Source organism: Chenopodium album, chromosome 14 (genome assembly GCF_948465745.1).
Source record: "Chenopodium album chromosome 14, dcCheAlbu1.1, whole genome shotgun sequence".
Lineage (NCBI taxonomy): Eukaryota > Viridiplantae > Streptophyta > Magnoliopsida > Caryophyllales > Amaranthaceae > Chenopodium > Chenopodium album.
The window spans coordinates 512,893-535,422 of record NC_137847.1 but is presented as its reverse complement, the minus strand read 5'-3'; the positions used below and the strand labels follow the sequence as shown (position 1 = coordinate 535,422).

Below are 22,530 nucleotides of genomic sequence, written 5' to 3'. Positions count from 1 at the left end.
TTTAGAAACGGAACTAGTTGGGTATCCAGTCACCCAAATAATTACCAATAATGCTAAACTAAATAAAAATATATTGAATGTATCTTTTTAGTAAAATAAAAATGTATTATTAATACCTAACATGAATACAAATAGATTAATGCATATATAAACATAAGTATTAAACGTAACAAAATGAAGATAACCAAAATAAGTATTATAATTCCCTTCAAAAAAAAAAAGTATAATAAGTTGTATTACAATTATACTCCGTATTTAATAATTACGTATATAAGCGGGTATCCGAAATCAGAACCAATACTCAATACTTGGTGATTCCAATTCAAAATGCTAAATTTTAGGACTCAATTGAACCTACAAATAATCCAATACCAATTCCGAATTTTAGACCAATGTCTACTAATTCTGGGTCCGATTCATAAAATTTTGATCCAGTATTCGGTTTGCTCACCCCTCAAAACTGACATTAGGATATTACTTTACTTTCACCTTGTTTTTTACGGATATAAAAAAAATATCTACCCTTTTTGTTCTTTCATAATTTTGTAATTTGGTGTCAGAAAACCAGGAAGATGGAAACAGAGCGGATAGAGAAGAAGATGAAAAATCCTTTCGTGAAAGAGGGGTCTGATAGAATGGAGAAGAAGCTCAAGACTGAGGCTGATTCTCAGATGATGAACATACAAAGGTTGTTTTTTTTTTTTTTTTTTTTTTTGTAGGGTTTATTTATTAATTCTGCAATTACATTTTGATTTTTTAATATTCTGTTTTTAAACCCTTATAATTTCAACTTTAATTTAACTGGTTGAGCAGTGAAGATGACAATGATATATACTATGGCGAGGATTCTTATTCTTATCATTCTAGCGATGCTCATGATGATGATCTTGATGATACCGCCTGGTGTTTGTATGTTTATTTGCAAACTACTTTTTCAATTTTTTATTTGCAAACTACTTTTTCAATTTAATGTTTACAACCCCTTCAATTTCGAATCTTATTTGGGGCCTGAATTATTTGCAGTGGAGATATTCAGATAGATGAAGAAGATTTAAACGTTGACCCAGAAATTATATTACAAGGGTGCGTTTGTTTTCTTATCATTTTAATAATTATTTTCAATTTTATGATTATTGAATTTTAAGGGATTTGATTAGGACTAATGGACTAGTTTTGGAAATTATAACAACTGTTGTACAGATAATAGTATAATAATAAGTATATATTGGAGTATCATTGTTTGCAAAATTTATTTGTTGTATACAATTACCATCAAATTAGGGTTATAGTAGTGGCAATTGCGGTAGAACTAGCAACAAGAACTATGATAGGATTTCTTGATGCTTTATCGATTTGATTTAGGAAGTATGACCTTCAAAATTTGATAATCTTTTCCATGTATATCTTATGTGAGCTTTATGATTAGAATTCATGATGCACTGATGCACTGTTATTTATTTTACTACCTCTGTAATATTATGTGCAACTTTGGAATATTTTATATCTCACAAATAATACCCCAAAGTTGCACATAACAATTAATGGAGGTAGTATTTTTTAATTAGAGTATTATTATACTTAGTTGTCATATTTCATTTTGTAGCGAGAAGGTTTATCATACCGTTGAATGTGGTGAACTCAGTACACCGGAGATACGTGTTTTCCTGGAAGGGTATCTTTATTTTCTTCTGTTAATTTTCATCACTTTGATGTTGTTTATTTATATTGATTTGGGGTCTTTCAAGTTTTGCAGCTCGGAAATTTCGTTTCCCATTGATCAGGATAAACCCCTTCCAAAGGAGCTATATGATGCTCGTAGGCGTTGAAGGTGTGATATCATTATCATTTTGATCTGTTTGGTAACTATATAACTACTTCCTAGCAGAGGTTGAATGTTATTAAACACATTAATTTATACTTGTTTATTTGTGGTGCATTATTGTTCTTGTGACTGCAGGGTCACTGCTGATCCATCTAAAGAAGAGTTTGATTATTTGGTCAAAGGGCGTGCCATGGGTCAGATAGATTTAGTTTATAGAGATTTGCCAGAGCATGTTCAGTGTGAAATTGCTTCCCTTGCTTTGTCATATTTCAAATATATGCAGGTTATTGTTTTTTATGTCTGTCCATTATCCTAGTAATTATTTTCCTACATTTTACTGATGAATGTTACTTTTATTATTGGAAGCTTGGTGATTATGAGTATGTGAGATGTGTTAAAACATCTGCGGCATTCTCACAATGCTTTGGGATTCATATGATCTTTGTTGCCCATCTACGAGGTGATGATTCTGATGGAAAACTTTTTTCCGCTCATCTGGCTACTGGTGATCCACCCAAGGTTCTTGATTGTCGTATTTTGAGCCCTATAGATGCACAATCTATGTGTACTGGTGATTCATTTATCTCCATACTTTGTTACTAAATTGTATCGTATTTCTTCACTAGCATAATTTGTTATTCTATTGTGTTTTGCTTGTTTAGGTAGACCTGTTTTCATGGGTGAAAGAGTTCCATTGAAAAAAAAGGATATAGCTTGTCGCTATTGTGCTCAAGAATACAACCAGAACAAGAATGTGAATTCCGGTGCTACAATCTGATAATAGATTCAGTAGATTGGCCTCTTGGTTTGGAACTTTATGTAATGTTATATGACTATTTGGAGATCTCTTGGAATTAGAATTCTGCTGCTACTACCTGATCATAGATTCAGTAGATTGGTCTCTTGCTTTAGAACTTTATGTACTCCGTAATATTATATGACTAGTTGGAGGTATCCTGTGGAAATTTGCGACATGATTATTTTAGAGTTTTACTACTCCGTATTATCTACTTCAGGCTTCTATTTCACATGTTTGGCACATTTCCAGCCTCAATGAACTCTGTTTTACTTGTGCTAGGCAATACATAATCTTTATGTTGTTTTGATTTTCTGGGAAAACAATCGAGTAGCTAGCCTAGTTGGCCCTCGAATCTGTGACTTCGATGGCAATTCCCAGAGTATCTTGGGTTGTGTATGATTTCGCTGTTGATGTGATCATGTCATCATGAAAAGCCTGACCTGAGGGAGTGAGGGTTGGTTGCAAAGAGAAGGGAAATGAACAAGAAATGAAGAATAGCCTAACCTGGGATTCTGAAAATACCAGGATTGGGCAGAAATTTCTGGGCTGATTATCCTTTTTAAATAAATTTGGGCTTTGGACAGCCCTTACTTCCTTTTAGCCCACAACTGAACTATGTTTAAAATTCAGACTAAAAACTCACTTCTGGCCCAAAATAGTTGGCTATCATGTCTCGAATACAAGCTTTGGCCCTTTTAACCTGGCTCGGGTGCGGTCAATTTCGGATCGGGTCAGACGTAGCTTCTTTCTTTATTTTTTTAAAAAAATAATATTCCCTCCTTTTTACTTTGTTAGTCCCATATAGAATCAATCACAAAAAATAACACAATGAATAATATTTTGAATCTTACATTTTAGTACAAAAATTGCTTAATTAGTTCTATCTTATTAAATGTTCTGATTTTTTTTCTTTGGAAAGCATCAATTACAATGCTTGTTTAACGTGAGGAATATCAATCAAATGTCATGTCATCAATCCACTAATGGGATTGATGACCAATCAGAATATTTAATTACTGCCATGTCATCAATCCACTAATGGGATTAGAAATTATAAGACCAAATCAGGAAAATAAAATAAAATAAAAAAAGGAATAGATTCAATATGGGTAGATCATTTTGAAACGCCCAAAATAATATATGGGACTAACATTATGAAACAGATGGAATATAAAGACAAACACGACTTTACTTTTTGGGAAAAGAAAATACTTTTTTGAAAAAATACTTCGTATATTGGGAATAAAAGGAAAATTACACTGTAAAAATCTTTATTTTATTCGATTTACTTTGAATAATCTCAACTTTTGATTATTCTGTAATAATCTCAGCTTTTATTCTATAAAAATCTTCGTATATTGTGTTTTCTTTCTTCAATTTCTAAAATCGGCAAAAAAATAAAAACAACTATAAAAAAAGAGACAAAATACACCTTCCCTTTACCAACCTCACCGGCAAGCTCCCCCCTTTTCCCGGCCCCATCTCCTCTTCCCCACTCTCTGACCCAGCTAACAACCACCATCACCACCTCTATGTCCGACCCACCCAAGGATTCCGACACCCTCCCCTTCCCTACCCTAAATCAAATGGTCCTCCAAGGCTCCACCACTAGGGCGGTTTTGGGGTTGGGTTTTAGGATGAGTTTAAGGCGGTTTTGGGGTGGGTTTAAGGTGGTTTTGGGTGGTCTCGAAGTGGGATTTCAAGTTTGGGGTAGTTTCGGGGGCAGGGTTGGGGAAGGGATGTTTTGGTAAAGTGGATGTGGAAGGTGGATGAGGGAGGGTAAGGGGGGTGCTTGTTGGGCAAGGTTGCTTAATTTTGGTTTTTTTTAATTAATTTATTTTTAGATCACTCACATGCCGACACGTGTTAAGTAACCTAAAATATTAAGTTGTTAACTTTTGTTGACCGATTTCGGAATTGTTGGAAGAAATTAAAAGAAGGTGAAAGTTGAGATTATTGCAAAATAATTGAAAGTTAGGACTATTCAAAGTAAATCAGGTAAAGTTGGGACTATTAAAGTGTATCCCTATCTCTTCTCTTCTTTTAAAAAGTTCAACCAAACACTTATGAATAGTGTTATGGTAAGCTAGTAACTATATCCCTACAACAGTCTATCTACTTATGTACACTCATTTATATTTGCGAATGATATATTCGTCCAAACACTTATGAAGTTTAATTACTTCTATACCCTTATTTATGTATGTGAATCACATGTTTGGTTTTTTTTTTTCCACATGTGTGATGTAGTTTTTTGTTTCTTTTTTTGCCTTTTCTTCTTTACAAGTACTATTTAAAAGTTTGAAATAACTCTTATAAATAGTGTTTGGATAATTATACTCTTTATTTGTCTATTGTTAGTTGACTATTTTAATGAACTCTTAAGAACAATGTGTGGAAATTTGTACCAATTTTTTTTTTATTCATTAATGTTACCAACCACTCGTTGTAACACAAAATCAAACTGAAAGGATTTCCCGAACATGACTAGCTGATGCTCGCGTTAACCACCCTAGTTTTTCCAAAAAATAATTAAAAGTGTTTCTTAGAGTATGAACTCTTACCAATCTTATCTAATATATAAATGTAGAGTTTTTTTTTTTTTTTTTTTTTTTTTCCAACTTTCATTCACAGCACTCCAAATTTCCATCCTTGCAATTCTAGCCCTTCTATTTTTACTTTTTTTTTTTTTTTTTTTTTTTTTTTTAAAAAATAACCAATAACCTGTGCATACCCCTTAAATATTTTTTTTTTCCTCTTAAATATATATAATACATATATCTCGTGCATGAGCACGGGTACAATCTAGTATATATAATTTAAGAGTTAATTTTGCAACACTTCACCACAACACTCTAATTCTTAAATGGAGCAATTCTATGCATTCTAATTTTTTTTGTTTTTTTTTTCTTTATTTTTTATTTTTTTTTGGATAACTTCCTCTCCAACTTCCACTACTTTAACCATATCACTTTCACTTCATCACTCCAAAACTTCAATCCTACAATTTGGAGCATTTTTTTTTTTTTTTTTTTTTTTGTCAATAACTTTTACTTCTCTAAATTTAGATAAAAAAAATAATAAAATAATTCACTTTCACTTTCACTTTTACTGTTTTACAGTACAATATATATCTCCACATATAATTGCACATTTTATAACAATATTCAAGTACAAGCATATTTATTATGTTTTTTCATCTTATAAAAAAGTTAATATATAAACTACCCACTTTACTTTTTAATTTTTGAGGAAACTACCCACTTTACTTAATATTACAAATATACACACTAATTTTTTATAACACAATATTGAAAGGAATTTATATTATAATTGCACGTTTTATTTTTTTAATTTTGTATTATCCCAACTCTTGAAAACTTCAATCTTAAAATTATAGGCATTTTATTTATTTATTTTTGAAAATAATATAACCCCCCATAAGTTCACTAACTTTTAGCTGAAATTACTCGGTTAGTGTTATAAGGGTTACTCCGTTACGAATGTAGAGTTGACTTAGTCAATAATAAAGGGGTTATGTTGTCAGTGTTTTAGGGGTTACTTTGCTATTTCAGGGTTACTCAAAAGTATAATGAGGGTTTACTGTTTCAGTATAATATAGGTTACTCCATTTTTCTACCATTGACCATACAGTGTTGCAGCGCACAGAAAACACGCTAGCATAAGTTCCACTATTTTCCTTTTTAAAACAACTTGCTACATTGTATTTATTTTAATATCTTACTATGTGATATATATCCCGTGCATTTTGCACAGGTACACTCTAGTTAGAATAAATTTAGAACTCAATTAAAGATTCAACATTATTTTTGGAAACCTTTCTAAAAACGGTTTTTTCACCAAATGCCCTTGACCTTTTGCAAAATTCACCAAATACCCTCGAGTTTTTCAAAATTCACTAAATACCAATGATTTTTGTTAATATTCACACCGTGACCTCAAAATACCCTTGAAGTTTAAGGTCCATTAACAATAAAATTTAATTTACCAAATGCCCTAACTTTGTTAAATAATAATTATTACACAAAATACCTCTATTTTTGGAGGTACAACAACTAATTTGAAATTTAGCAAACTAGCCGTTAGTTTTTATTCTCACCCTTTTTTGCATAAATACTCAACACCTTCTTACTTGCATAACCACAATTTTTTACATCATAAGTTATATGTCTAAATCATCCTCCTCAATGTATGAGTACACTTATGTAAGAGTTGTAAACAAAATATTGCAGTTGTAAGAGGAAATTTGCAACTAGAAATTCCAAGTCCGTTAGCCAGCGGACAAGCCCGGACCGTTTACTAGGGCGGGTATAGACAAATTGTAAAGCCCGCATAAAAGGGGCATGGGCTTGGTGCATTAAGCCCGTTGGAAAATATATAAGAACTATAAGCCCGGTCTGTTTCCCGCCCAAGCCCGTAAATAATCATCTCTACTTCATTTGAACCTTTTTTTTCTCTATTTGTGAGGTCTCCAGCACTTCCTTTTATGAATAGAGGCTGTTTGCAACTCTTACATAAGAGCACTCATACATTGAGAAGGATGATTTAGACATATAACTCATGGTGTTAAAATTTGTGGTTAAGCAAATAAGAAGGCTGCTATGTGTTGAGTATTTATGTAAAAAAGGTTGAAAATCAAAATTAACGGTTAGTTTCCTAAATTTCAAACTAGTCGTTGAACCTCAAAAAATAGAGGTATTTTGTGTAATAATTTTGAAAAAGTTAGGGCATTTAGTGAATTAAATTTTATTGTTAATGGAACTTTAACGTCATGGGTATTTTAAGGTCGCGGTGTGAATTATAACAAACGTCAGTGGTATTTGGTGAATTTTGAAAAACTTGAGGGTATTTGGTGAAATTTTCGAAAGGTCAAGGACATTTGGTGAAAAAACCGTTCTAAAAATGAAACAATCTCTTACCACATTTGACCTCAAAAAAAACATGGCTGCTTCTCCCAAACCTCCTTCCACTAAACGCCGCACCACCAAACGCAAAACTCCAACCACCACCATCACCACCCTTTCTCCTCTAATCTCCGCCATTACAACCGCTCTTTCATCCTCTCACTCTTTCCTCCATAACAACGATCTTCATCTTCTTCCTTCTCAATCTCTCTCTCTTCAATCTTCTCTCTCTTCTGCCTTCCTTTCTCTCTCTAAACTCCAACCCCATTTACAGCTCCCTCTTTCTCTCTCTTCCTGCTGCTGGTTTCAGCGTTTTCTCCTTTCTTCCACCTGTAATGACGATCCAAGGTGGGTTGATTTCTTTCGTATGTCAAAACCCACTTTTTATCGCCTCAATTCCATGCTTTCTGACTCGATTTCATCTGTTCTTAGTTTGTCGATTTCTTCTGATTATGCACTTGGGGCTGCCATTTATAGGCTCGCGCATAATGGGTCGTTTTCAATTGTGGGGAAACGATTCGGGTTAAGCTCGAATGATGCTTGTAGGGTTTTTTATGCTGTTTGTAAGGTGATTTGTGATCAATTGGGGGGTTATTTGGGTGGATTTAGGTCGGAATTAGGGAGAATTTTGGTGGGTTTTGAGCGGATTTCGTTGATTAATTGTTGTGGGGTTTTAGGGGTTGAGAAGTTCCCTATAGAAGGTGAGATTTTGGGGAAAGATGGGTTTTTGATGGTTCAAGCTTTGGTTGATTGTGATGGGAGATTCTTGGATGTTTCTGCTGGTTGGCCTAGTACATTCGATCCCGATTCGATTTTACGACAAACAAGATTGTTTTTGAGTGTGGAGGAATCTAAAGAGCTGTTGAATGGTCCAGAAATTGAGCTAATTGATGGGAATTTGATGCCTCAGTATATAGTGGGTGATTCTTGTTACCCTTGTTTGCCATGGCTTTTGACTCCTTTTGTGAGGAGGGGGGAGGCAGAGGATTCGAGCTCGAGCGAAAAAGAGTTCAATGAGGTGCATAAGAGAGCAATGGAGTTAGTAAGGATGGCATTTGGGAGGGTTAGAGCTAATTGGAAGTTGCTAAATAGGAGGTGGAAGGAGGAGTTTGTTGAATTCTTGCCTTTTATTGTCATCACTGCCTGTGTGCTGAATAATTTTTTGATGAAGCATGGAGAAATATCAAGTGATGATGATTCGGGTTGTGTTCGAGTGCAGGATATGCCGGTTTATGATGGGGAGGTCGATGAAGGTGCTGCGAGGATTAGGGATTTGCTGGCATTGCATCTTAGCCGGGTAAGACAAGATAACTGAATACTACTTATGTGAAAAACACTAAATTTCCTTAATTTAACTTGTTGATGATATGTTTAGCCCTTGTAGAATTGGAATATTGTTTGTTTAATTTGATTGGTACCTTTGTAACTCAATGTGAGTTGATGATAATTTCATTGATCTTTGGTCAATCTTGTTGAAGTTTAAATAAGAAAAATGCCACATGTTATACCTATAAAAGCTAATTATATGAGTGTCATAATTCTGGTATCAAAATCAAGTTCTGATTGTATCTGCTGGCTGGCGGTTGGCCTAGCTCCCTATCCCATACTGGTTTAATGATTTCAAATGTTCTTAGGGTTGTTACAGGAGTTAAAATTCATTAATGAGCATTAGAGGGCATACCATATCTTTGCATGATGTTAGATATTGTCAAAGAACTTGTTTTTTCTTACGTGGAGTAACTTTTGGTGGTAGCAGAGTTAGATTTTAATGAAACACTATGAAGTGCTATCAGGGAAAAAAATTTGGGATGCCTCAATCTGTAGTAGTGACCCTCAAAATGTAGGACTGAGAGTCTAAGATAAGAACCCATCTCGTGTGTGTGGAGGTTTGAGCTCGAGCCTAGAGGTAAAAAGCCAAGGGAGTAGCAGATGGTTAGCATGATGTTAGATATTGTCAAAGAACTTATTTTTCGTATGTGAAGTAACTTTTGGTGGTAGCAGAGTTAGATTTAAATGAAACACTATTAAGTGCTATCAGGGAAAGAAATTTGGGATGCCTCAATATGTAGTAGTGACCCTCAAAATGTAGGGACTGAGAGTCTAAAATAAAGAATATCTTTACCCATCCCGTTTGTGTGGAGGTTTGAGCTTGAGCCTAGAGGTAAAAAGCCAAGGGAGTAGCAGATTGTTAGAATTATAAAAATCCTCTATGAGTACTCGCCTGAATGCCTGATAAAGACTGAAATTCATGAACCTAAAAGGCTAAAACCCAATCTTATGCTATAGTCTGTGAAAGTCCTATCACTTGAGGTACCATCTTCTTGCCCCTTGTATTGTAGACATATACTATCTTGGTCTTAATTTTGAGGTGATTAATTACCTGGTGTTTAGAATATGGATGGTGATTATATTGTGACTTTGCTTGAAAATTTTGTATGGGAACTGGGAAGGGTAAAATCAGGGTATCATGTGAAAGTTGATAAACTGAAGTCATTAATCATTCCTTGTCACTTAGCTGAAAATTTCTTAGGTGAGAGAAATTGGTGACTAGGTTGATACACTTTGTCTCTTCTAAGGATCTATTAGGTGGAAGTGAGGTTTATTATGCCAACTGCTAACTGTTTTGTTGCCATGTGAAGTCTAAATTCAGTTAAGTGATTTGATTAGAGTTAACTTAATTGCCTCTATTAAGAACAAAATGCCTTAATCTTTTTGATGAAAAAGGATGAGTGTTCAAGGTTAAACCAATGAAACATTCTCACACCAGAGCCTTAAGCACATATCTAAAAATATGGAGGAAGTAAGTTGCTTAAAGGTCATGTTAAACAGAGCCTTTAGCACATATCTTAATTTACCTTTGTTCACTCCCTAAAGGACATAAAACGGGTGCTAGTACTATGTTGTATACAAGTTCTTAAAGAATAAATTTTTTGTTGATTTTTCAGCTAAACTTTTAATTCTTTCCTCCCTCTCAAAAACCAATTCAAGTTGGTGTATGAATAAATGAGTTATTGTGAGTCATCAATAGAAGATTGGCATTATAGAGTACTTCAATTATATAGTCGGTACTCCACTCAATCTTATCGTTTAGATGGAGAACTAATGGCATTTGAACTTTAAAGAGATCGCACTGTTCTATTGAGATTGTTGTTTGATAGGGAGTAATTGGTTAGAATCAGCACTCCTAAGCTAGGAAAAAACATGTCATCTCTCATCTGCAATGTTTCTAGGGAACTTGTTTTGGTTCTGATGTAGACACCTCATGAAAGAGAAGCTAGAAAAAAAGGAAGTTCTATTTAAAAGATGTCCTCAGGCCTATTAAAAAAAAAATGATAAGCTTATAAACATGATAATTAAGCTAGATTTGGCGGGTATGCTTCACTGAGTGAGTGAGTTTTTTTTTTTTGAAGGATTTGCGGTTAATGTACAACAATACAAGAACAATGCATTGATGTCTTCTAAAAATCATAAGCCTCTAGGCAAGGTGGACTTTAGTTCTTGTGACTTGATTTTATTAAGGAAATAATACTAACTTTTCATAGATAATTGCTAAGAGAGAGAGAGAGAGAGAGAGAGAGAGAGAGTAGATAAACAAGCGGAACAGGCATCCATAGTCATATAAATTATACATAGTCATCAAATACAACAAGCGAGGCACCATACATTATCACATTCACAAGTGACGAAGAAACCTTCATATCAAGAACCTCATGATCATCAAACACGCCTTGCTCTCCTTAGTTTTCTTATGCTGTCCTCGAAGAAGTATCACATTCACAAGTGACGAAGAAACCTTCATATCAAGAACCTCATGATCATCAAACACGCCTTGCTCTCCTTAGTTTTCTTATGCTGTCCTCGAAGAAGTAGTAGCTGGAAAGGATGCATGCTTTAGCAAGATAAAACCATGCATTCAACCAATGAGGATTAATCAACATAATTATTACAACCGCAAGAAACATAGTCACACCAGATCCCGCAAAGGTGATATAAAAGGCTTCCATGTCAATCCAGCCACTGTCTTCATCTTGGGATTCACTTGTACTCGTGGAGGGCGTATCATCTATAGTGCAGTTGATGAGTAAAGGAAGTCCACAAAGGGATGGATTGCCTTTGTAACTGGTGTCATCAAAGGTTAATGAGTGACCTTGAAATGGGATCCTTCCTGATAAGTTGTTGTAGCTGACATTGAAGACCCCAAGAGTATCCAAATTTGTAACTTCAGCTGGAATCCTTCCATTCAAGTGATTGTAGGATAAATCTAAACTCTCGATGTTCTTCAAGTTTGAAAAAGCCGATGGAATGACACCCCACAATTGGTTATGAGATAAATTCAATGTCTGGATGTTGCTCAAATTTCCAAGCTCATGTGGTATGTGGCCTGTTAATTTGTTGCAAGACAAATCTATTCCAGATATGTAATAAAGGATTCTACCTTCGTAATTGTAAGCCATATTCTTTGTCACAAACTCTACGTAGTTGTAAAATCCATTGTGAGCTGAATTTAATTTCATCTCAATCAAGTCTCCCACTATGCCTTCATTTATTAACTCAAAGTCCATAGCAATATGAACACTTTCATAACCGTACCCCCTAGTAAATAATTGAGATAGGCAAGTGGGAATAGGGCCATATAAATTATTGGAGGAAAGATCCAACAAAAGCAACTCAACTAAGCACAATTGAAAGGGTATTTGACCGCTAAACTGATTACCTCTTAAGAATAGAGCTTGCAATTGAGTGAGATTACTGATTGCAGCAGGAATTCGACCTCTTAGGTTATTAAAACTGAGATCCAAGAGAGACAACCTTGAGAAACTGTTACAAAATGCATCTGTCACATGACCACTCAATCTATTGTTGTTTAACTTGAGAATATCGATGTCGGAGCTGAAAAAATTGGGCAAAAGTCCCTTCAATCTGTTATATGATAGGTCCAAGACAATTAATTGGGAAGAATTGTATATGTCTTTAGGGATAGGACCTTCAAGTGAATTATTACTTAGATTGAGAACTTCTAAGCTTGGACCAAACTTGTTCTTTTGGAGGCCACTTGAATATTTATTACCCTGTAAATTTAAGATCCTCAAGGACAATAAGTCATTGAAAAACGGAAGTTCGCTTTCAAAAGCATTATATGATAGATCAAGAGATTTTAAGCTTTTGGTTAGGTGATGTATTTCTCCTGATAAAAAGTTGTTTGACAAATATAAACCTTTTAGAGAATGTAAATCAACGAGGCTTAAGGGAATGTTTCCCATGAATCTGTTGTACGACAAGTCCAATTCAACAAGATTGGGAAATACCGCGCTCATGTTTGCTGGAATATGTCCTTGTATCTTATTTTTGGCAACCCATACTCGGCTTATATAGGCATGCGCAACAGAAGGCAATTGGAGTGATCCAATGAAGGAGTTATTGCTAAGGAGAAGTGAATCCAACTTAAGGTTGTTCTCTAGAAGCCATGTCGGGAATTCCCCCTGGAGTAAATTGTTAGAAAGATCAATGAGCCTCAACTCTCGTTGATGGCAAAGGAAGGGGGGGTATGTAGAGAGTGCACAATTTGACAGACTAAGTGCCTGAAGTTGCAATCCTAGAGGAAAAGGAGGTTGGGCATCGTGTTTGGAGACCTCATGGAGAACGTGGTTGGAGTCTCCAACGAAGTACTCTAACTTGGTGTGGTTTGCAAACGATTGGAATGAATCAGGAATTAGCAAATGGTTGGATGATAGTATGAGATATTTAAGATAGAGGTGATGAACTATAGGAGATGACCCAATATTTCCTATCAATTCATTACTACTGAGATCCAATGTTTCCAAACTTGTAAAGTTTTGCAGACAAGTCGGAATTTCCCCATCAAGTTGATTATCACTGAGATCCAACTCTTGAAGTGAAGTTAGGCCACCATAAAATGAAGCTGACAAGATATATAAAATTTCGTCATGATATATAAAATTTTGTTCATTGACAAGATATATGTTAATAAAATATGTGCTACATGATAGTATATTAGTATGACACCTCTCATCAATCATCAATAACATAATACTAAAACAGAAATCGGGAATAATACGTGTCAATTCTTGATGTAGTTTTTTCCCTTCAAAAACACCCTTCCTTTTTTGCTAAAATCTTCTTTGAGAAGTTTGGTATAATATAACTATCATAATACTATTTCAAATATTTTATACGTATCTTTTATAGTATATATATATATATATTCCTTTTAGTTAATACTCTGTTTTCCAAGCCATAAATATTACTCCGTATGACAAATATTTAATACATTAAAATGTTTTTCATTCAATTGATTAATATAATTTAAAATTAAATGATGAATCTATTAAATAATAGATTTGTACTACACAAATTATTATGAAATGAGAATTTTGATTTTTTTTTAATACTTTAATTAGTTTCTCGCCTAATTCTAATACGAATAGCCTAATAAAAATATGAAGTGAGTTTAACAACATAACATAACATTATAAACACTTTATTCATAAATGTAATCATGTAAGATAATTTGATTAAATTCTTAGTATTATCTCCAATACTTTCAAATAGTATAATAATTAAATATCAAAACATGGTTATCATTCTTGCCCATTAAGTGTAATACACAATTTTAAATACTTATTTAATTAATAAAATGAAAATTTTATACGAATTTATCATTGAATTTTAAAAACACTCATATATGGTCTAACATGTAGAATGTAGTTTTAATGTACTCATTTGTCTAACCGGCTCTTTCCTTATATTTCATGTTTCATTTCATTATATACGCAAAATAAGAAAATTACTACATATTTTTTTCTTTTATGATTAAATTTAGTAAATTGAAATAAACGTACATGGCACGGGACCTAATCTAGTTCAAATATAATGAAAATGTTTTGTATAGTGCTTGAACTCAAGGCTAATATTTTTTTTTTTTTTTTTTTGAAACCGAACTCAAGGCTAATCTTAGTTAAAAAGATATTAATTAAAAATCTAACCTATCTTATCTACCATTTATTTAAGATTTAATAGACACCTAAAATATGTCTAATTTATATGTGGATTTATAGTTTATGAAAATCTATTAGTTGTTTTTTTGTTTGCTGGTTTTCATTGTGTAGTTTAATTTTAGAACTCATTATTTATGTTTGGTATATATTTGAGATTATTATCCTAGTAAGTAATGATAAAATATACGGAGTACTTAAAAAAGAGTAGAGGACTTGAGGTCACTGTACCATTATAATTGGTGAATCCAGTGATATCATTGATACTTAAATCCAACATTTCCAAATTCCTTAGCTGATGCAAAGCTGTCATCATGCAAATCTTTAGTCAATTATTAATTCTTTCTTAAGAACACAAGTGATTGATTATTTGGATGCTTACCGTCAATTGGAACATTTCCTCTCAAAAGGTTGCCGTCCAAGTTCAGAGTGTGGAGCGATTGGAACTCAAACAGTTGGCTAAATATGTTGTTATCTAACTTATTCCAAGCCAGATCCAGCACCTTAAGGCTTGATGACAAGTTTGTAGAACCTGCATATTATATGAGTGTGTATATATACTACTATATAGTTCCATAAGACCAAAATATATGAGTAATACCAAAAGTGTGTCACCGTACCATTACAATTAGTGATGCCAGTGATCGCATTATCAGATAAATCTAGCCCTTCCAAAGTCTTTAGTTGATGCAAAGTTGTCACACACATATATATATCTTTAATCAAATAAGTACATAAATTATTACTCATGCTTACCATTTAATGGAACAATTCCTCTCAGTTGGCTGTCTCCCAAAATTAGAGTGTGGAGTGATTGGAATCCAGATAGTTGGCTAATGATGTTTTTATCCAACTTATTCTCTGATAGATCCAATACCTTAAGACTAGATGACAACTTTGTAGAACCTATATATTATTACATCGTTATTAGTGTATAATTGTAGTTACAGCAGATCAAATATAATGCATGCAGTAGTAATTGTGAGTTAATTAACTCTACCTCTTTGTAGACAATGAAAATTAATTAAAATAAAAAAAATTTTATTTTGTTCTATTGGTCAAGTATGCCAAGTAGGAAATTACTGCTTTTGCGGCATTTTGGTGTCAAAACAAGGTTTTAATGCTATACCGTATACAAAACAACAATTAATGTAAATTTTCTAACTATCCTTGGCATTAATGGGAATAATTTTTATTCAAACTAAAAAAAATGGGAATAACTTACCGTTATTATTTCGGAAGCCGGTAATTTCAGTACTTTCTAGACTCAACTCTTCTAAATTTTGACTAATGGCCTCAATATCTGCTTCATCTCAAGAAATAATCTATAATTAGGTATGTAAATTTAAAAAATATAACGGTTTTAGATTCACAGATTTAAGAAACAGATAGACATAAGCTTACCATGAAGTTGTAATCCCTCCAAATGATTGAAGTCTAGAAACAGATATTTGAGTGACGAAAATCCAGGTAATCGTGATAGGCTACTAACATCAAAATTATTGTATTGTAAATTAAGTAACTCAAGACTTTTAAGCTTGGATGACAACTTTGGTGCACCTATTTCAAATTGAAACAGATTTAGCATTGCAATTTAGTCAAGAAACAAGTCATCCACAAATCCAAAATACACACAAGTAATGATAATATAAATTGTGTTGAAGTCTAATGCATTACCTTTATCCTCATCCCAACTTTTAATTCTCGTGAAAGTGAGATTAAGCTCTCGAAGTTCCTCAAAAGGATGCAATACAGAGGCATTAAAATGCACTTCAACTGATTCAGATATGTAATCAGGACCCTCTAGAGAAAGAGAAACTACTCGAGAATTGAGTCCACACGCAACACCTTCCCAATCATCACAACAATCGCTTGTTTTACCTTCCTTCCAGGAGGTTAACCACTCAGACCGAATATCTAAGGGAAATTGGTCTCCTAAATTCCGTTTAAGCTGCAAAAGAGCAGCTTTTTCTTGCTCCAAACACCCATTTACTTCAACCCAAGTAGCCAATACTGTCATCATCCATAACCACTTACCTATCCCTTTCATTTTTTTTTTTATTGCTAACTTTATAACAAACAAAAAGTTATAGGTTTTTTATTTTTGAATGAAAAAGAGTTATAGGTTTTGTACTCAGTATGCTTTTATTTTTAGTGGTAAGAGAGCAATAGTTACCCTAATTTTTTGTTAATTATATTTATATACTCAAATTATATTCATATAAGATTCTGAAATTTCTTAACTGCCGTTCTTAATACACATAACATGGTTCCATTAAATTAGCCGAAAACTTTGAATTTTGAGTCAAATGTGATAGTGAACTGTGATACATACCAAGAGATTAGTAAATCAATGGAATTGTATATCCCCACCCAAGAATACTAAAAAGATATGACAGATGAGGATAATAAGATAATTGGTACATCTGATATGATGTGTACGTGAGTGGTGTTTAATTGTGTATTATTCTAAAACATGTGTTACGACTTACGACTATTAATCATTTTAGGCTTTGTCATCTTGAGGGAGTTGGAATATTACTTCCTACATTTCTTAATACAAAGTACATGTAATATTGTCCGTATACAAATGATTTTTGACTTGTACACAATTGTTATAAAGTATAAACTAATGCATGAAAATTTTAAGCTTTGATCTAATACTATATATTATGGTTTGATCTAGATTCGAACCCGCAACCTTCAACAAATAAAGGCTATACACTTACCATTTCAATCAACTTTTATTAGTGTTTTATATTTCACATAATTAACATTATATACTCCTTTAAAATTATAGGTTATTGGCAGAGGGAAATAATCGGTCGTTGGACAATCACCCTGAAACCAAACAATAATTCTACCTAAACCAACCTAAGACAAGTCTAGGGCAAGTAGAGGATCGTATCCACAAGGAATGGGTAAGTACACCGAGAGTATGAAACGGTTGCAATCTAGTTCGGTCACAAATTGGGGGTTTTGATTAGGTAACTACTATGGAGACAAACACTAGGGGGAAATGGGAATTGACGCCAACCAAACCAATGGATCAAAACAATAGGCAAGCATGAACACAAATTGGGTGATAGAGAGGGCACTTAATGTTGCCTTCTTTTGAAGCCACAACACTAAGCATTCCTAAACCAAACTCAACTAACAAGATAGGCCAACCAAGTCTTAACGATGAGAAGTAGACTACTAACTCGGGTTTATCTTTCGATCGGTCCAAGAAAGCATTAGGGCACAAGCAATTGGGATTTCTCACCTAATTGTTGCAACTAAGACTACTACATCATTCAAACAAGGAACCATAATCAAGAGGAATTTAGCATAACCATATAAGAAAAGGCTCACAACTAGACTTCATCTCTCAATGCAAGCATAGAAGTGAATACATGAGCAATAAGTGGCCATCTAATTACACATGCAATTAACCAATTCTTTAACAATCAATCATCAACCCAAAATGAACATGCAAGCACAAACATCAATCAACCCATGGCTTGGTTGGGTCTTCACCCAACCCCTAGCTAATTAACTACTCACTAAACATGGTGAGGGACATCAAAACAACAAGTTCCAATTCAAACATTAAGTTAACAAGTTGAGAGGAGTAGTAGGAATAAGGTAGATTGGACATGCAACAACAATTAAGCAAGATCAAGAGAGAAATTAACAATTCAAAGTAAATAAAAACTGAAATTAAAGAGTAAGAGATAGAGGAAAGAGATTACTTAAAATGCTTCAAAGTTGAGAAATTGTTGAATTCAAGAGAACAATCTTCAATTAATCTACTACAATGATTGAGTTGAGAAATTCTAAGCTAATTAATGAGGGTTGAGAGAAACTAAGGACCTAAGAAAACTAAAAGGGGAAGAAGATCCGAAAAACTGAAGCCAAGCGTCCTATTTATATGCCCAAAAATTACATCGTAAAATCCGTCAAAATATATCGGGCTTCAGAACAGGAGGAGCGCCCGCTCCAGTAAGTAGGAGCGCCCGCTCCTGGGCTCTCTATATGCCCTCTCCTCTTGCACCAGTTTGAGGCAGTTTGTAGGAAAACAGGGAGGAGCGCCCGCTCCTATACAGGTGCACGCCCGCTCCTAAAAGTGCAGGGGAGGCAGAATGTGGCAGTTCAGGAAGGAGCGCCCGCTCCTAAAAGGCTGCACGCCCGCTCCTGCTTTCCTTTGCTTCCAAAGAGTATTTCTTCATGCTTATGCTATTAGCATCGTACCTACAAGCACGAGCACACACATAAAAAGAAACGGGGAAGCCAAAAGATGCAAATTAGCACAAGAGGAGTTAGAAAAAGGGATTAGAGTAAGGGAAAGAGTACAAAATTGTGTTTAGAAAGCCATGATAAGTGGACAAATAAAACACTTATCAAATTCCCCCAAGCTAGCCAATTGCTTGTCCCTAAGAAATTCACTTGGCGCAAAAGAAACCAATAGATTAGTCCGCTCAAAGAAAAGCACATGTAAAGATAAAAGAATCCTTAAGCAATAAAACTCGAGCATGAGGTATATGCCTAAGATCAACCACGGTCATGACTAGCCAAGACCTAGCTAACCTTCCCGAATGTACTCAACTTTGGTCCATTCAACCAATCTTACCGCGTCCCCAACACAAAGTTCAAATTCCCCCTAATGGTAGTGTCTCATGACTCCTCGAAGGAGCCGGAAGAAAAATAGACAAAAGAAGGCTTAGAACACTCGACATCTCAATGATAAGTACCCTCTCCATATGCTTGTGAACCAACTCCCTCTACCGACTATGGCTTCAACTACTCTACTAACATTACAAGACTCAAGGATTACGACACAAAGTTAAGGCATAGAGAAAACCAGAAGTGCTTTGCAATTAAAGTCAAGCTAAGATATATAGCACTAAGAGCAAACCTAAAGAGGTTTCTAACTTTGACCCAAATTACAAATTATGAATAAACTTGAAACAAAAATGCACCCCCAAGCTTTTTTAATTGCTAGGGTGGTGGCTATTCATCACTTCTTTTTCTTTCTTTCTTTCTCTATTTTTTTTTTTAATTTTTTTTTTATTTTTTTTTTCAAACTTGGCATTTACAACACAAACTATTATTTATAATAACTTAAAGATTGAACTAATGAAACAAGAATGACATGCCTTAACTTTGTGCGAATGAACAATACATAACAACCTTCATAATCACTAAAAGTAGTTTAGGCCGCGATCTTGGGAGTTAAGACTCAAGTTCTCGATCTAGGTACTAAATCAAAGAGGATCCTTGCCACTCATTCAAAATGTAGTAGGCTTGAAAAAATATTACAACCTCACTTTTGGGAACAATGTGGGATCAATTACTACCTTTTGGGGTTCAAATTCCTTTGATATGGGCGACACCTTCTTACCACAATCCTAGACTTTTGGTTTCGTACATTCGGTAAGGTTATTCTCACACTAGCCTAAACTAGCCAATTCTATGTTCAACCAAGGGCATCTAAACCATGCTCGAAATTTTATTACCAAAAGAAAGCAAATATCCATCACATGCAATTCAATATCATCATTGAGGACTATTCTAAAAGCAAAAATGTTTTTTTTTCTTTTTTTTGGGAAAAGGGGACTAAAAGGAAAATATAAACAAGAATAGAAGGGAAGGAGTTACCATTGATCTTGATGTAGTAGTGTCTCTTATATACAAGGTGATAAAAGAGTAGTGATTAGTAGCAAAGCAAACAAGGACTATTATGAGTGGATCATACACATACGAGTTAAACAATCATTCCACAATTCATAAATAAATCGTCATTTGCAAAACTAAGACAATTATATCACAAGCTCACTTGAATTCATTTTACCATCAAAGACACTAGTCGAATCATCAAGCCAAATGACTACAAGCAAAGATAATATATACAAAGTCTAAACTAATTAGGAAACACTTTTTTTTTTTTTTTTTTATTTTTTTTTTTTAGAGGAGGGGAAAGAGGTACTAGCTAAAGAATTTGGATTAAGGGAAGAGGAACTAGCTAAAGAAGATTAGGAGAGGGAAGGAGAAGAGGAAGGGAGGAGAAACTAACTAAAGAATTTGGATTAAGGGCTTTGGATTTTTGGGTTTTGGATTTTAGGGAAGGAGAGGAGGCTCATCAACAAATATCATCATCAACAGAGAAGCACATAAACCAAACCAAGCTCATCAAAATGCAAACATTCAACCATTAACTAACCAATCAAGACAAACGGAGCATAATCAAATTAAGCGCAAAACTAGCAACATCAAATCCCAACTCTATGCAAGGCCTAAATACTCCCCCAAGCTAGACATTTAGTCACCGTTTCAATGAAACAAAATAGGCAATGAAGTAACCTCCCCCAAGCTTGGGATTGGCACCGTCCTCGGTGTCCCAAGAAGTGAAAGGGGCAATGAAACGGTAACTAGAATGTCTAGGCCATCTAATTATGTCGTCGTCCCGGCGAATAGTGATAATTGTAGTTAATATCTACATCAATAGAAGTGGCCGGGGCGTCTACATAAGGAGGTAGATCATAGTTGGGGCAAGTGCGGTAATGGCCAAAGTCCGGCATACCTTGCTCATCCCAACCACCATCATAGCCGGGTGGAAACCCGTAATGCCCGCTTAGGGGGGGATCGAGCACCTCCGAAGATGAACTATCTCCACTAACCTCGGGGACATAGTAATAGCTAGGGTCGCCCCTATAATCACTTCCCCCGTGTTGTGTGTAGTCATAAGGGGGAAAGGAGCGAAGCTCCTCAATTGAACTACGCGGGTCTTGCCAAAAGGGGTAGGTGGGTTGGCCATTGTTCCAACCCGCTACCGGCCCTTCTTGAACGGGACGGTTGGGATAGTTGAGGTAAGGGAGAAAGTCTCCCCTCTCAACTTGATGTTGGTAGCTTCTCTCCGCTACAAAATTTTGGTACTCATTTTGTTCAAGAAGTCTTTGATTAGTTAGATTTAATTGGTTGAAAGCATTTTCCACATCAAAGAGAGAAGAGGAGGAAGAGGATCCATCTACCCTAGATTGGGGAATGGAGGATGTACTCATACGGCGGGGTATGGGTACATTCTCGCCACCACCGGCCATACCTCGTGGGAGTTGATCACTTGGCACTTGCCATGTGTCCTCCACCGAGTTATTAACCGCCGGATTTGGGAGAGTGCAATAATGCACCCCATTGACCTTCCAACTATAGCGAAGATTTCGGCCCGGAATTTCACTAAGGAACTTCATATCACTAAGTGCCTTAAGATCAAGCATGTTAGAACCTTGGACCGGGGTCATTTGGTCTAGAAAAGACCCAAACCCTAACTTCCTCGCAATAATTGAAATCATTCCCCCGCATCTAATCTCTCCGCTCATCTCTCCACTTTCTCTTATTTCAATACATCTTTTGATGAACAAGTATCCCATGTTCACATACCCTTCCACATTTCCTTCGAATCTTGAAGCTAGAAAGAGGCATTTGATCTCCTCTTTAGTTAGCTTCCCTAAGTCTTGTTTAGAAAAACAAGCATAGCTCATGATTCGCATAAAAATTCGAAGGACGGGGTGGATAATGTGGCTAGCATGGCTAGACCGGGTTGTGAAATTGGGATACCCCGCAATGGTATTCCACCACACTTGCTCCTCATAACTTGAGAAGTAAGTACCATTGGGGTCATAGACTTGGTTGAGGGTGGGCCATTCAAAAGTTTCGTTCAATCTCGTCAAAGTTAAGGTTTTTTCGACATTGAACATTCTAAATTTTATTTCACATTCCAATGGCTCATCCTCAAGGCTTATGCGTTTCATAGAAACCGATGAAAGGAATTCAAGAGTTAGGGAAGAAAAGGTTTCTTCCCCAAGGTCCAAGAAGTTTAGCCAACCGAAGTTTTCGGCTACTCTTCTAATTCCCTCATCGACCCCTAGAAGTCGCATTGATTGTTGATGATAGAATCGGGTTGGAATAATCTTTCGTTTGGAGAGGTCATCGAAA

General features: G+C 34.9%; 3 protein-coding genes and 1 long non-coding RNA gene across 7 annotated transcripts; 1 reads left to right on the top strand and 3 right to left on the bottom strand.

Moving 5' to 3' along the window:
• Window positions 1-552: 552 nt before the first annotated feature.
• LOC145578442 (uncharacterized) lies at window positions 553-2,787 on the top strand. Of its 4 annotated transcripts, none has more exons than XR_014098866.1 (8): window positions 553-688; window positions 814-909; window positions 1,024-1,083; window positions 1,604-1,672; window positions 1,754-1,828; window positions 1,958-2,105; window positions 2,189-2,393; window positions 2,485-2,787. XR_014098866.1 is itself a non-coding variant. In XM_081635758.1 (8 exons), exons 6-8 carry the CDS (start codon window positions 2,013-2,015, stop codon window positions 2,598-2,600), a joined length of 414 nt encoding a protein of 137 aa, XP_081491884.1. In that variant the 5' UTR covers window positions 553-688; window positions 814-905; window positions 1,024-1,083; window positions 1,604-1,672; window positions 1,754-1,828; window positions 1,958-2,012; the 3' UTR covers window positions 2,601-2,787. The 4 variants fall into 4 exon arrangements, 2 of the variants coding, with proteins under 2 accessions (XP_081491884.1, XP_081491883.1); XM_081635758.1 differs by having other exon boundaries at window positions 814-905; XR_014098865.1 differs by having other exon boundaries at window positions 2,189-2,787.
• Window positions 2,788-11,364: 8,577 nt separating this feature from the next.
• On the bottom strand, window positions 11,365-13,593 carry LOC145579666 (cuscuta receptor 1-like). The gene has a single exon (XM_081636902.1). The coding sequence runs from the start codon at window positions 13,591-13,593 to the stop codon at window positions 11,365-11,367; it is 2,229 nt and encodes a 742-aa protein (XP_081493028.1).
• A 964-nt stretch (window positions 13,594-14,557) lies between these two features.
• Window positions 14,558-15,916, bottom strand: LOC145578441 (uncharacterized). The gene is made up of 3 exons (XR_014098864.1): window positions 15,785-15,916; window positions 14,942-15,465; window positions 14,558-14,865 (listed from the first exon to the last, which is right to left on the bottom strand). It is a non-coding gene; the product is annotated as an uncharacterized LOC145578441 (long non-coding RNA).
• Window positions 15,917-15,928: 12 nt separating this feature from the next.
• On the bottom strand, window positions 15,929-16,579 carry LOC145579665 (receptor-like protein 15). The gene is made up of 2 exons (XM_081636901.1): window positions 16,237-16,579; window positions 15,929-16,119 (listed from the first exon to the last, which is right to left on the bottom strand). The coding sequence occupies exons 1-2, from the start codon at window positions 16,577-16,579 to the stop codon at window positions 15,929-15,931; spliced, it is 534 nt and encodes a 177-aa protein (XP_081493027.1).
• Between the last annotated feature and the right edge of the window lie 5,951 nt (window positions 16,580-22,530).